We start from the raw sequence: 15,287 nt of genomic DNA on the forward strand, positions 1-15,287 counted from the left end.
TTCCACGCTCCTTCCAAACATTCAGAAGCTCAGATCTATTTTGTCTCTTCCGCGATTGCTAACCAAAGCTGACTCCTGAATGAATTCTGTCTCTGCCTCGGTTAGTCATCCCTTCAGGACAGATTTAGTAACTGCTCAGGGAAACCACGTAGAAGCCAACAGTTCACCCTTGGAAGGCAGCACCCACTCACTGTCAGCTTCAGCTTTTTGCAAGCTAGAAAGCTGAAAGTGCAGCAAGTCAGCCAGAATTAGGCGAGCGAGCCTCTAGCCTCACCTGTTGTGTAGGAAGGTGGATAAATCGATACATACCCAGTCCCAAGCCTGACTACAATCACTGCAGTGTGAAATACCAGAGCGAGATGTACAGCACAGTCACCCTCCCCATCTGCCAGAGCAGCCCGCAGGGCAAACGAACCTCCTGGGTGATTGCAGCCCCAGGAAGAGCTGCCAACGCTCCCTGGTGTGGGGAAACTGCCTGGAAACCGCCTGGGCTTCACCGCGTCCTCCTGAACCGCCTGGGCTTCACCGCGTCCTCCTGAACGGCCTCAGAGCACACGGAGCTGCCCCTGAGCTGCAGCAACTCTCCTCAAGCTGCAGAATTAGTAACATTTTAAGGGTAAAGAGCCACCTGTTCAAAAACGTATTTGACATGTTTACTGCTTGTGTTTATTAAAGCTTGCATGTTCCTCCAGAATTTTGCATAACGTTGTTTGACTACGGGCATGTCACGTTAAAACTTGTCCTGATAAGCAATAACACACCAGAGTATTTTAACGCATAAATTAGTCACGACACTGATGCTTTCATGTAAGGACAGTTTATTTGCCCCTTTGAACAAGTAAGGCAACATATTTGAGAAAGATCAAACAAAATCTCCTGTATCAAACTCAGAGGAATGCAATAAAAGTTACTATTTCATACATATACAAACTAATGACCCAATGCTATTATATACAAACAGCCAGATCTTACAAAATAGCATTTCAAGTCAGCACTTTATGCCAGTGTTGCTAATTTCTTTGTTACAAAAAAGTTAAAGCTACAAACTTCACATTTTTAAGTCTCACATTGACTGACGTCATCAGTATCTCTGAGTTTTAGCAGAACAGATAAGGGTTTGTCCAGAACACTTTCAGCAATGCAGATGGACTCGAGGAGCACACAAATGCAGCTTCACAATTAAGCAAGCTTTTTGCTTAAAAACTTGGTCAAACAGCTTTCCTCTATGGCACATGCCTTAGCCTCATGAAGGACTCTAAGAAGTGAGCGGGTACTGTGCTCCCAGAGACTCTACACAGGAACCAAAAATGGAATTATTTTCCCTAACACATTGAAAAATCAGTGAAGGAGAAAATAATTCCCCTGCGTTAGCGCTCCAAGTGCAAGAAACATAATCAAGTCTCAGCCATTGCAAGCATTTAAGAAATGTTCAAAGACAGTTAAGCCATTGGACCAGTTTTACTTATTTTGGTTCATTTGCTGTATTTTAAGACAATCACCTCAGCAGAGTATTTCAAGAGTGCTTACATTCAGTTACAGCAGTCACAGGTTGCATATTCTGTAAATAGACACCACCCTGTGGTGTTTCACCTAAAACTTGGGTTTTCTAATGCCCTCCGATCACTAGAAAGTCACCTACACAGTGCAGAGGTAAAACTACTCCCGGCAGGATCTGCTTGCTCCACAACACACAAGCAGTGCAGCGTTTGCCACGTCACAGCCGTGTCTGTCACACCACATGTCGGGCCAGATCTATCCCAGGGACTACTACAGGATCCAACACTTGACCATGGAACTCCCTCCTGAGTTGTGGGAGTTTTTTTGATGCAAAGGACGCTCACCAATATTGCTCATAATAAATGCACGTTTAGGGCAAAACGTATTGCACAGATTTCAGATGAGCCCCGATGTTCACACAACACTTCTCTAGACCTCATTAGAGCCCAGACTAAGGGATTTTAATCCATTAACAACAACGACAAAACTTTTAATTACTTGGTTTTCCTAATTCAAGACTTTCCCAACACGTGAGGCTATCAAATAGCTGGTTATCCCGGGATGTGCTCTGACTTCCGCACACTAATACACTGCCCGCTGCCTCCCTTTTCCCAGTGGGACAGCTGCTTTGCTGATGTCCCACATGCACTGGTATCGAACCGAGACAAACCGATGCAACCAGACCTGCAGAGGGGGTAGGGATGGCTTGGTTCCTTTCCCAGCAATGGAGTTTACCTGTTAAGAGCGGCCAAGGGTCAGCTCCAAGGGGAAATCAGAGCCTACGGAGGCGTGAAATGAACACTTCACCTCTCTACCAGCATTCGATTCAGGAGACGCTGCTATTTAGTTTAATCATGGAGGTGACGTACCAAGGCCTGTTTCAGTAGAACGACATGGAAACTGTTCCCTCTATCAGAGTAAAATAAAGACAAATCGGCAGAAACACATGCTCTATCCAAGCCTTTCATCATACGCTAGATACAACTAAAACTACATAACTCTGCCGTCACAGCCCGTAGGGCAGAGGCAACACTTGGTCTCTGCCCCGCAACTGGGCTCTTTGCTTCTTCTGTTTGACTCTCCACTCTACCGGTGTGAGCTCATTGCACCGTCCTCACAGCGATTGTACACGCTGGGGCATTTCCCTCGATTGAGCTATGCAGGGCAGGAATGGCAGGGGAATGTAAAGAAAGAACACAAGAGCATCCAGAGGAACTGGGAGAGACTGAATCTCTTCCAGTAGGACATCAGTAATTGTCTTCTCATCCATATCAACTCCGCCTTTGCTTCATCACCATAAACGCACATCTGTGTTAATTCATCAAAGCCTTCACTTTCAGTTCAACTTTTCTGATGTGCCAACCCTTGCAGAAATGTGAAGGATTGTGAAATTAAGTTTTATTCAAGCATTAAAGATCTGAAATGAAGCCTATAAAATATCTCACAAACTGTGGAGATTATTTTAAGTCCTTTCACATGCAGCAGAAGTACCTAATTCCTGAGAGAGGTTCACACAACTTCTACCCATTGAAATCCTGCTGCCTTTTCCCAGCACTCCATTGTCAGCAGGGTCTCCCTGAAGGACATTCCCAAACAGACGGACAAAGGGGAATCAGACCATTGATTGGCTTTTGGTTTTAAGTCAGTGTGGATTTTAAGTTACAGAATGTAATTTCTGATGGAGGCACAACATGCTTTATCTACTCGTATTCATTCACAAAGAACACAAAAAGAGGATAAAACTGAGGTTTTGAAGAAACCGCATTTGCTTAAAGCACACAGTGTAAGGCATGGGGCTTATTACAGGCTTTTTAAAAAATGAGATTTAAGTTTCTTTCAAAAGGCTGGAACGGTTTGTATATGTTCTTACCTGCTATCTTCAGTGACCTAAAACTCATCAGTACCTTAACAGTAGAAAGAAACAGTTACCAGCTTCCAATTGAGTCTGTGCATTCACAAAGAAAAACAAAACACATAAAAGATGCAGCCGTTAAATACCACAATCCATATTAATTTACAACAAAATGGGACTACTGAAAGTTCAGTTGAAAAGCGAGTAAGCCAGCTTTCACCAGTCTATTTCTACCTGTTCCTCTGATTTAAAAACAATTCCCCTAAAAACAGTAACAAAACTCCTTCGTAATAATGTTTTAAATATATGTCTAACATTAAAACATACCATCAGGATTTTCCACTTAATGGCATTCCTGAGTTCACAAAGGTGCTGTGGAAAAATAAATGAGCAGAAGTATTGCCCTCTATTTTGCTAGCATATTTCAATAGAAATCAATCTGTTTAGTAGTCATAAAAGCAAGGAGCTGATTGTTTGAAGATGGAAGAATATTCTGCTGGTGGCTCAGAAGTTCTGCTGCCGCCGCTTCTTGGCTTCGATGGCATCGAGGATCGGCTGTCGCTTGGACTGGTACTTCTGGCGGATTTCTTCAATCTCCTGCTCCATCATAGGGTCCAGAGCCGAGAGCCTCCTCTGCAGCTCGTCCACACTCCAAGTCTTTAGCTAGCAGGGAGATAAAGAACAGACATCGGCATCAGTACAGCCACCAGCCACATGTCTACAGGGATTTTGCTGCCCATCTGACAGTCACAAGGCGTCTTCTGGCAGGAGAAGGTGGAAACGTTCTGCTCAGGCTGCTGCTCTCAATGAGACCGGCGTGACGCACAGGACACCGGGCTGCTTGTGCTCATTTTACAGATATAGCACATGCTTTATTTAGTGACAGCATGAGTGTATAAATCAACCAGCAAAATGCTTCCTTTACTGAGTTGTTTTTCTAACACTTCATTTTGCAGGCTCAGGACTGAAATGCTGTATTGAGATGGAGCAGAAGTGAAGTTCTGTCTCCTGCCCCTTTCCTTGCAACTAAACTTCCATCTGCTCAGTGACAAAGGGAGATGGAAAGGAACAGGGAGAAAAAAAAAATCATTGACAAAAGTTACATTTAGGAAAAAAAAAAAAAAGTACAATCAGGCTGAACCTCAGTCATGGTGAGGAATTCAGACTCCTCTTAGTTGGAAATCCCAGCACACACACGACAGGTTGCTTTAGGTCAGCCTCACACTGATATAATATGCAAGTACAATTTGTATTTTACTGTACATGCGAAGATGTCAGACTAGTCTGGACAAGCCTCCCTTCACTGAATTCCCTGTCTGCCTGCCCTTTGTTTAATTGGTTCTCCGGTGTGTGCCAGTTTGCTGAGAACTGGCACAGAGAAGTTTTATTCTGTGATTGGAGATGCCAAGCGTGGCCTGGGACAGTCTAGGTTGTCCATTGCTACACTCTTAACATAATATTTTAACATTATAACTTAAGGAACATATAGGATTTTAGGATAACGTTAAAAAACATGGACACTTCAAAGGTTTACCTAAGCACTGGTCCTTTTCCCATCTGAGACCAAGTGACCCCCAGGAACACACCAGAGACACTTTTGCAGCCACCGCAGCAGGACAGGAATGGCTACTGGCACCGCCTGCTACGGATACTAAAAACATGCGAGTCAATTTTTAGACTTTCAAGCAATGTCATAACTGAGTGACTTATCTTTACGTCAGTTAGATGCGAGTGATGCTGCTGTCCTGGTTTAGCTGTTAATTAGTCAGATATCGTGGTTATTCTTCAAGCCACTTCTGAACCAAAACACACAGTGAAACGCTTGCTGCATGTTATAAGGCAACAACTGAATTACTGGCTGTTTAATGGCAGTTGTATAGTTTGCATCAGTCTTTAAAACGTATGTGAACAATAAAATAAGGAAATTGTGATCCTTCTTCCTGAGATGGAAACATACTAATTCCCAAACCACAAAGTCATCTGTTAGCCGATTTCTCACAAGGTCTTTTGAAATTCTTCAGCATAATCTGCAAAATAAGGTATTTCCTAGTTTCAGTTACCAGATCACCAATCCACTTTAATAATCCAAGCACAAGCGAAACAAAAGCTTTTTAGCAAGGGTATACAGTCTTTCTGCCTCTCCAATCAGCCAACTGTTCATTAAAAAGACAAAGCACTTCCTCCACAAAGATATACATTATTTACACACATTAATGCAACTTTACCAGACAGGAGTTTAAGTTGATGCATGGCACCGGTTGCCTTTTCACACTAGCTTATTATGGAGCAGGTAATTATTCAACATTCCTCTTCCTCACAGCCCAGCAAATTGAACAGTCAAAAATGCAAAAATGAAGAAAACATTAATTCAAGTACTGAACACATATACTGAGCAGCTATATAATCTCAAATGGCTGTCAGCTCCCAGAGAGTCCCCAGTGCAAGGCAAGAGTTTTGAAGAGATTTAAAACACCTCACTCAGACCTTAAGCCAACTATTAGGTGTCAGAAATGGGCCTGGGGCTGCAATCTTCCATGGGTGCCCTTGGAGCCTTCTCCATCATCCTCTCCAAGTGCTGGGTGCTGCCTACAGCCGGACACAAATTGCCAGAGTCGGAACCGAAGGGCAGAGCAGATTTGCGGCACTGTCGTCTCCAAAACCGAGAAGGTGGCAGTAAATGAAAATGCTGCGCTTTGGGTCTTCTTGAACACGATCTATCATCGCGGGACATCCTCCGTGGATACCAACACACACAAGGGGGACATAACGGCTTCGGCAGGTCCCAGGACTGTGTGTTTGTCAGGACAAATGGTGTGGAAGATGCTTGGAGTACAGATAAGTCTGGAGCGGGCAAAAGCCAACAGATAGATATTAATATGAACAACCCGGGAAGTGGTTACCTGCACGGATGCATGATGCAGAACACAGAACAAAGCGGCTACTTAAGGAGACTGATCACAGGTTAAACAGAACGAGGATGGTGGGAGAAAGACAAGTTGACACAGTGCAAAAGTCTTAAGAGGACAGAAACACATCCTGTGTGCAATGCTGTGTGCGGTGAGGATGAACTAACTACAGAGTGTTCATCTGGAATAACATCAGCATGGCTCTGAATGACAGGCTGTTCCTAAAAGAGGCTGAGAAACCAAAGGGCAAGTCTAGTAAAAGGTCCAGAACGTGACTGCTCAGCACAGATGAGCAGACAAGAGACTGACAGGCGCGCGATTACTAACGAGGGGAGGCGAGCTCCCACGCAGAGCCCTCTGCTCCCATGGGGCTTCAGGCCGGTGACAACACCGGCCCGGGGACCTGGGCTGGGTTATGACACAGCTTGTCCTTCCACTTGCACACACGTCTTTAAAGAAAAAAAAAAAAAGAGCTGTTTAAAATGTGATGGCCTCCATTTCACTTTGCTGTGTGGCCTTTCACTGTGAGCCAATGCCACAGACAGACTCTCTCTCAGAAATGAAGTTTTTAAACTTGAGCATATCTGTCTCCGCAGTGGTAGACTCCTGGGATACTGACACTATTTTCTTAGAAAAATGCCAGAAGCAAAATAAGAAGGACAAGGACAGAGCATCTCATGACAGACGTTTACTCAGGGTAAAGTCTCAGCGCTGAAAAGCCGCAATTAGAGCTGGTTTTAGGCACGGGCTCAGTCCCATTCCTCTCTTCACTGCTCAGCAGTTCAACTGTTTTAAGAGGTCTGAGTGTCTTTGTAAAAGCTGTCTATTTTTGTCCACAGTGATCAAATAGCCAAGACAAACTTTTAAAGGAAGGAATCTCATTTCAAAAGTAAAGACTGATATAAAATACTTGTTCTAAGGTGGGCCACTCTATCCACAAGGAGAGGTGTCAGCACAGCGAAACTGTTCAAGCAAGGCTGCATGTGCATAAAGCCGATTTTTAACCATTTGATTAACAGTTGTATTTTTACTTAAGGTTTTGAGGCTGACCTTAACTCTGTAAAAACACCCCACTGAAGACAGACGCCAGAGGTGCAAGTGTTCACCTGAAAGCCTCTCACCCACAGCCACACATGCTGTTCGCTCTTCCTCAGGCTGCAGAGACTGACAGCAACACTGTCTTGTACGATGCTGATGGTTTCTACTATATAATTCAGTAGGACACATCTAATTACGTTCTTCAGAAGGATATAACCTACAGCTTTCCATGCATATGCAGTAATGATGGACAAATCAGGAACAGATCATTTGATACACAATTTCTTCCTCAAGGAGAAGGTTTTTAAGCTATTCAGGACATCCCTTCGCCAGCATTTCAGGCCGACTTGCAGGTAACTGCTCCCCAAACAACTGCTGAGTTCCCATCCTTTCAAATCAGCCTTTTAAAAATAGGTGGGCAAAAAAATACCACTTACATTTGTTACAGTCAGGTAAAGTGTCACTGCAATGTGATATTCTACTGAATGTAAATGAATCTAAGCAGTAAAAGGAGAATAAATAAAGCATCTCTGCAAATATATTACACACTGCCACAGGTTTGATATTCAAAGACACCATGGTCTGAAATTTATACCTATGCAGTGCTGTCCTGAGCAAGAAGCAATCTAAAAATCTGCCACAGGATTTTCAAACAGACCGTTCCAGATTTATATTTCACACAAGACCTACTGTAAAACACAAAGCCTAGAGAATTAGCTCAGCCCCTTCCCAGTTCCCAAGAAAAACAAACAAAAAACCTAAACAGTGAAAACTCTTTGAATTACAAGCTGATGCCAATGATTTATCATGGTTCTCTGGGTACCCAGGCCTGGTTTTCCTATAGCAGGGTCTGTAGCTCAACCCGTTTGGGACCCACTACACTCAGGTCACGACTGACTTGGACCACTCTGCACTAGTGACATAAATACATGTCATCCAGTCATACCTGAGCCACCTCAGCTATCGTTCCTATGTGCTCCTCTACCAAAACCACTGCCATCAAAACCCTCTTGTTGCACGAATTATGAGCATCAAATAGAAACGAGCTGTTGCCCAGCAGCTTTCACACGTTTCTCCCCCAACAAAGACTTTTGGCAGAGCACTAACTCACCGGCTGCACAGGAATCAAAAAATACTGTCTCAGGGCAAGTGAAAAACATGTTCCTCCTGCGACTTTCTTTTTACTTGCTGACACTGGATGTGATCCCTAGATTTAGCACAAAGACTTTTCTTTGCATCTTTGCAACGTTTCATGCCATCTGGGCTTTGTTTTTAAATACTCTGTTAGAAGTCCTGAAGCTTGTGCTAAACCTGAACCCTTCCATCTCCAGGGAGGGGATGCAGTTCTTCTACCATCGTCTTTCAAACCTGCAGACAGATACTGACTTCTGGAACAAAAAAATAATATATATGACATTGGTGAGATGGGCTTACTTTCCCCACGGTATTTGAATAGTTTTGCAGAAGGAAGATATTTTCAAGTCTTGATACTATAGCGAATCCTATAAATAAAATTAGGAAGTTGTTTCTGGCTTCCTTAGCCCTCTAGTCATACCTCTCTGCCATAATTTCTGCGAGTTTGAACACTTGTCTTCCACATGCTCACACGGAGTATTTTCTGAATATCCTCCCACCTTTACCTCTGGCTTTTCAGAAAGGACATCCGGCTGCAGCGATCACTCTGCCTTTCACCCAAATATTCCAGGTGGCATTTACTGCTCAACACAACTTGATGGCAAACTTTTGAGTTTTAAATAGCCTTCAGAAAAACTGGCTTTAGCAATTAGCACTTCATAAGGGGCAGTGGGAGTTTGAAGACTAAAATACAGAAATAATAAAATTGCAGCTTCCCACGCTACATAGGGAAATAAATTCTTAGTGGAAAAGATATGAGCTAGATGGGAACTAAAGAAAAATCCAAATTAATTGTCTATTTAGCACAGTTTTTATTGTTATATCTTCCTTTTCTTTGCTTTTCACTGCAATCTAGCAGTTCTTGACTGCATGCCCAGTGATCCAAGCCCCCTAAAGAAACTCAAACCATCTTGAATCATAGTGACAGGGAACCAACTCATTTACCTGTGTGAATTTAGACAGTCAAAATCTAAACATGGCTCGAGAAAGGTTTTTATCCAAACCAAGTTATCCAAGCTATGCTAAACATTAAATGCCAATTAGAATTTGCTGCTAGAGATTATGAAAAATATTACCACTGTAATAGATAGCAACAGGCTACTACAGGTTTTGGAAAAACAAAACAAAAAAGGAAACAACCACCTGGGCATACAATTGTATGGAAGCACAGCTGAGCCCCTCACACTCGACACCACAAGTGGCTACGTAAGTACAAAAGAATTCCTACAAACCATCTATGAAGTGTTCAGATGTCCTTTGGGAAGGAAGGCTTGTCACGGAAGAGACTAATTAAACTATTACTTCACTTGACCCTGGCTATCAGCAACGCTATCAAGGTGCGTCCCTTCCCACAAAACCAAGGGCACACTTGTCCTTCCTCTCCAGGATCCTGCAGATCGGTTTGATGCGTATCCACCTCAACTCCTGAACTTTTCTTCTATCACCTCCTCAAGCAGAGTTTTATTTTTGGGAGACAATCACCCATTGGATGTCACTTGCTGCAACTATTTGCAGCAACCACCTCGGAGCGTAACTCAGGCTGCAGCGTGCGAGTGCAGGGCTGCTGCAGGAGACCTCGAGCTGGGGAGAGGTGTCACATCCAAAGGATTCACGAATGTGAGCTTCGACAAGCCTAAGAACGGAGATTGTTCTGGAATTAGCCTTCTGTAACTTGAAAGGCTGGTTAAACACGGTATCAATTGAATGCTCGTATCAAATACACTCTGAGGGAACAGATCGCTGAATAGTACTATGCACTTTTTTTTTAAGCCAGCAAAAAAAGCAGTGAATTTCTCTGGCCAAAATTAAATGTAGAAGGTGATTTCTCATGCTAAGCAGTGCTCCAGACTTTAGGTCTGAAAACGGTGATATAAATTGGTGTTGGAACAGATGCCATTTTTTTCCTCAGCATTTTTCCTGAAATGCTGGCTCAGTACCATTTGGCATGCTTTCAATCACTGATCTAAAAAATTAAGTGCCTTGTTCTCATTTATGTTTCTAGCATAAGGAGGCCTCGATGTAATGTATGAGCAGGCATTAACTATATATTCACTGTAAGCTGTCCAATGCAAGGGACACAAGAATCTAAGAACCTACAGGTACTTACCGCCTGCTTTTCATCCCAATTCTCAGGTCCCTGCAACTTCACAAATCTGTCAAGCCACCATTCTACACAGGGGCTACAGTAAATCAGAACAGACCTCAGTGCCTAAACAAACATTAATTATCCTTATTTTCCCCCCTTTTAGCATTAGCACGTCAGGGAAGTTTCTCGCTCTTATGAAAGCAGTGGATGAAATGTACTCTCTGTGGGATTTCATGCAAGATTAAAAATATAGATATTAATCTTTCAAAGGATTTGAAAAATAAGTCTCAGCAGCACAAGCTTTTGCTTTTAATGCATGTTAATTATTTAGGCAATGTGCTAGCAAAACATATCACAGGCTGCAGCATCCAGCACAAGTCAAAGGAGCACTGTGGCTGGAGCTTCCCAAAGAAGGTGAAGGGACCCGTGAGCAGTGCACATCTGGAGACGGCTGTTCCAGGCCACCTCATCGGGACAGCAGATGACTTCCCACAAAGAAATAACACTCAAGTTTCAACTAGATCATCATATGTTTTAGAGGCCAAGTCAGCTTTAGTCAGTGCAAGTCGAGCAGCTGAAACAGTTAAAGAGTACAGTCACAACATCACTTTTTGTGGAGGAAAGACAGACGCTAACACACACTCGGGATTTGATCCCTAGCTGAACGGGAAAAAAGTATTTAAGGAAGAGTTATATCAGAGGAGACCCAGGCCTTCGCAGATCCGCCGTCTGGGCTAGCACTACTTCATCTTCACAAATATGGAGTTTCGTAGCTACTGAAAGCAAAACATCTTACTGCTGCAATGCTAGTTAGTTATTTTCTAAGTAGCTCTGCTTATTTGACTAAAATAAAGGTGCATGATACCAGACCACTGTGTCCATCCTATTCCTACAGAACTCCTGAAAGGTGACGTGTGCCATTCCCCTTCCTGCCCTGCTCCCTGCCAGGCCACTTTTTGAAGATCACGTCTAAACTGGAAACTCCCCTCTGTCCTCTATCTGCAGGAAGGACCACTGCCAACACCTCTCTTCTCAGCTTAGCACCTTGCTAGCAGCTTAGCAAGGCTTCTCTCAAGCTGCCACACCATCACGGCCTGACAGGCTTCTCAAGAAGCCGCCGCTCCATCGGAGGTGCTGCAGCTCCCAGCAACGCGGCACTGATGGAGTCCCACCCACCAGCGGCCACTGAGCCAAAAAGCTGCCTATAGCATGATACAAGTAAAAAAAACCCAAGTGTCATCCACACAGGCTCCTGGCTAGGGGTCTGGAGCACGAGTGTGATGTGGCTGAGCGACCTGGGGGGATTCAGCCTGGAGAAGGCTCAAGGGAGACCTTCTTGCTCTCTGCAACTGCCTGAAAGGAGCCTGTAGCATGGAGGGTTTTGGTCTCTTCTCTCAAGGAACAAGTGGTAGGACAAGAGGAAACTGCCTCAAGTTGTGCCAGAGAAGGTTCAGATTGGATAGTAGGAAAAATTTCTTCCCGGAAAGGGTTGTGAAGCAGCGGAACAGGCTGCCCAGGGCAGTTCTGGAGTCACCATCCCTGGCGGGGTTTAAAAGACATGTAGATGAGGCTCTGAGGGACATGGTTTAGTGCTAGAGTTAGGTTATGGTTGGACTTGATGATCCCGAGGGTCTCTTCCAACCAAAATGATTCTATGATTCTGTGAAATGCTGTACCATGGATTCGAATCAAGCCCAGACTCCGGTCAGAGCAAACGCAAACTGCCCAGGGCCGGGCAGCCCGACCGGCACGTCCCAGCTCCAGGCTGACCCGCTGCCAGCCCTGCGCGGCTGCTGCGCCTTGGCCTGCCGACCCAAGAGCCCCGAAGCAGCCGAGAGCTCCTCGCTGGGAAGTTACTCACACACTTCCCCAGTCACACCTCGTTCCTCAGCTGACATTTGATTTTCTGACTCCAGGGGATCTAAAGGGTCTATGCGAGGGTGAAAGTCTGTGTGCGTGCGCGCACTAATTCCTGCTCCATGCTCAGGACTTGTCTGTTCCACAGCAAGAACTGCCGTAGTATTATTACTCAACTATCTCTTATTTCAGGCTATATTTACACCCATAACATTTGATCCTGCTGGCTCAGGACCTTCCTCGAGCACACTCTCAGTACCTAATTCCTGTGACTGCCACAGACATACGTACACATTTAGATACACAACTGCTCCTTCCCCAGCTAAGAGGCATCTTCGCTTTTGCACCCTCCCTGCAGTTTGGAAGTTTCTCTCCCATTTCTCCAAAGCCCATAAGAACCAGGGGGGAGCTTTGCTGTTTGTCAGAAAATTCCCAGTACAGACACCAGTTTCGGCGGATTGTAGCAAACATCCGGATCTCCCTGGCTGCTCTGGGTACCCAGACGTAACTCCGCAGCGATTACGCCAAGTGGTTACCCACAGAGCAGAGAAAATTGCACAGCTGTGGGAACACCATACCCGCATCAATAACGCTGGCATCTCCGAGCTGCTCTTAGTCAAGAATTGCGCTTTATTAATCCTTACTGTAATCCTTAAAAGGCTCAAGAAAGTTTAGGTGTTACGGCCAGCACAAGCATATAACCGCTGTGTACTGTTATTACCCTCAATATTGTACGGAAGTTACATTAAGGAAGAAAACCCATCCAAAGCTCTACTCATTGATGTGAGTGGTCAGGAAAAAAAGAAGGTTTTTTTAAAAAGAGCAATGCATTTTAATCTTCTGAGCTCCAAGATTAAATTTCCTGTTTTAGCCTTAATATCAATAACGTTATTCACTACCAAAATCATCCCAAGTACTGTACACACTTAATCTAAACGAAGGAAATGACAAACTGTCAGTGTTATTCTGCAGCACTGAATTTCAAGAAGTCCAAACCTTAAAATCCTTTAGGGACTTCGAAAGCGGCTGACTAATCCTGTAACCACAAAGACAAGTTATCTCACTGGGGTTTTTTTCACTAACTGAATTAGAAACCAAGCTAAAAGGTCAGCCTCCCAAAAAGGAGCATCACTTGCTTATAAAACACTTGCTTGCCAGAGATTTGATTAAGGAAAAAAACACAGCCGAGGGGTTTTTTTTTCCTTCTCTAAGTGATTATGCTTTAATTTTCTTAAGTAAGAGTACCAAAATACCTCTGCACGTGCTAAAATAAATCATGTCATTGGGCTTCGGAGATCTGGCTAGCTGCAGAAATCGACTGTAAAGTATACACCTGACTAATGTGGGCTTTTTTGTCTTTTTTTTTTTTTTTTTTAAGAAAAGCAATCTGTCAGAAAATGCTGTTTGCTTTATACCAAACTCTTTTTCCTAAGTGTTCACTAGTACTTGGGCATCTATTTATAATGATCCTGTGTGATGGCAAGTCACTAAACAAGGAGTTAAGCACCTAATTTCTGAATAATATTCATTTTGGAGTACATCGCTCTTTGTGTATGAGGCTACTTTTTCTTGAAGGTCAAAGCTTGGGGTTTGAAGCCGTCTGGTCGCTGAGGTTATGGCAATAAAAGCCGAAGCAAATCTCCCAGGACACCCCGGGCTCGGCCATGGCCAAGTGCAACCTCCAGCACCTTCTCTGTACGAGCACGACCTCGAAGGTGCCTCACACGTGATGAAACTGCCCCCTTCAAAATCTCCTGGTGAGTTATGCAGGGAGACACCCCGTAATTACACCCACCAAACAACACTGGCAATGCGCAACTGGAGGTTTTGCAGTAAAACTGCAGGTTTTATAGGAACACAAGAAGAGGGTGCACAAAGGCGAATGTGCCAGGTCCAGATGTCAGAGATGAGAGAACTTTCCTCCAGCACAGTCCATCATTTCTGGCACTTTTCTGGATGAGGCCCTGCCCATTGCAAAGTATTCACAGGGGCCTGATGGAGACTTTATCCTCAGGCTTCTCCCTTACAGTCCAGACTCCATCCTCCGAGGGACAATCCAGAGCAGCTATATTAGGCTCCTGATGCAAAGAGTCCCCAAAAGGAGCCCTTTGTGCTACAGATAAAAAAAAACCTGGACAAGCTTGTCTTTTTAAGCTACATTACCCTTTATAAACATTTGTACTGACAGCTGAGTTGCGATAAGATTTTAGAAGCATTTCAAATAGATCTTGTTTGAGCAGCAGTGTTCTTTCTTTAAGGGAGATGCTGTGCCAAGAACACACCCAGCCTTGAAAACGGATCTCAAGGCATAACAAGGCTCAAACAGGTTTTTCTAAAGAATTCAGTATGCTCTGAGATTTTTTCCAACGTCACCCATTCAATTATTAATTCCCCTTCCCTTTCTCCCAAAGCAGAAATGCACGTTGCAGCCTGACCTTAAACACAGAGCAGTAGTGAAACAAATCCCATGATCAAAATCCCTGGATGAAGTTCTGTTGGTTATTTAGTTCATCCACAAAACTTTCAGTCAATGTCTCAGCAGATTAAAAGCTACGGTAGGAAAGGGGCCTCCAAGATACTCCAGGATGTTGAATTTACAAGTTTGAAAACTCTCCTATAAAGTTGATTTCAGGTTACATTATTTCAGTCTCCATTAAGGGCTATGACCTAAGCCATTCAACACAAACAACAGCAACTCATTTTGCTTCCCACTCACCGCAAGTTGCATTTAAAAGCCTTATGTCACAGAAGGCCTGCTATATACAAAAATAAAGCAAAAAAAGAAATTTTGACAGCAAGTTGTGGCAGTAAGTGCTTTGCAATCAATGTCAGTATGCACCAAAGTGAAAGCAGGTGGTGAGCAACGACCCTGTTACCAAATGGGAGAAGAAATCTATTCTTTCCACAAGTGATATGA

The 15,287-nt window shown here is 43.9% G+C and overlaps 1 protein-coding gene across 2 annotated transcripts in view; it reads right to left on the bottom strand.

Annotated features, from left to right (window-relative positions):
- Positions 1-848: 848 nt before the first annotated feature.
- The window catches only part of STK4 (serine/threonine kinase 4), a 43,975-nt gene continuing 29,536 nt past the window's right edge, over positions 849-15,287 (bottom strand). For both annotated transcript variants that reach the window (XM_065645378.1, XM_065645377.1), the window contains one exon: positions 849-4,012. In XM_065645378.1, coding sequence (XP_065501450.1) covers positions 3,854-4,012 — 159 coding nt within the window. In that variant the 3' untranslated portion in view covers positions 849-3,853. The remainder of the gene's footprint in view (positions 4,013-15,287) is intronic.

The sequence above is a fragment of the Caloenas nicobarica genome, chromosome 15 (genome assembly GCF_036013445.1).
Source record: "Caloenas nicobarica isolate bCalNic1 chromosome 15, bCalNic1.hap1, whole genome shotgun sequence".
Lineage (NCBI taxonomy): Eukaryota > Metazoa > Chordata > Aves > Columbiformes > Columbidae > Caloenas > Caloenas nicobarica.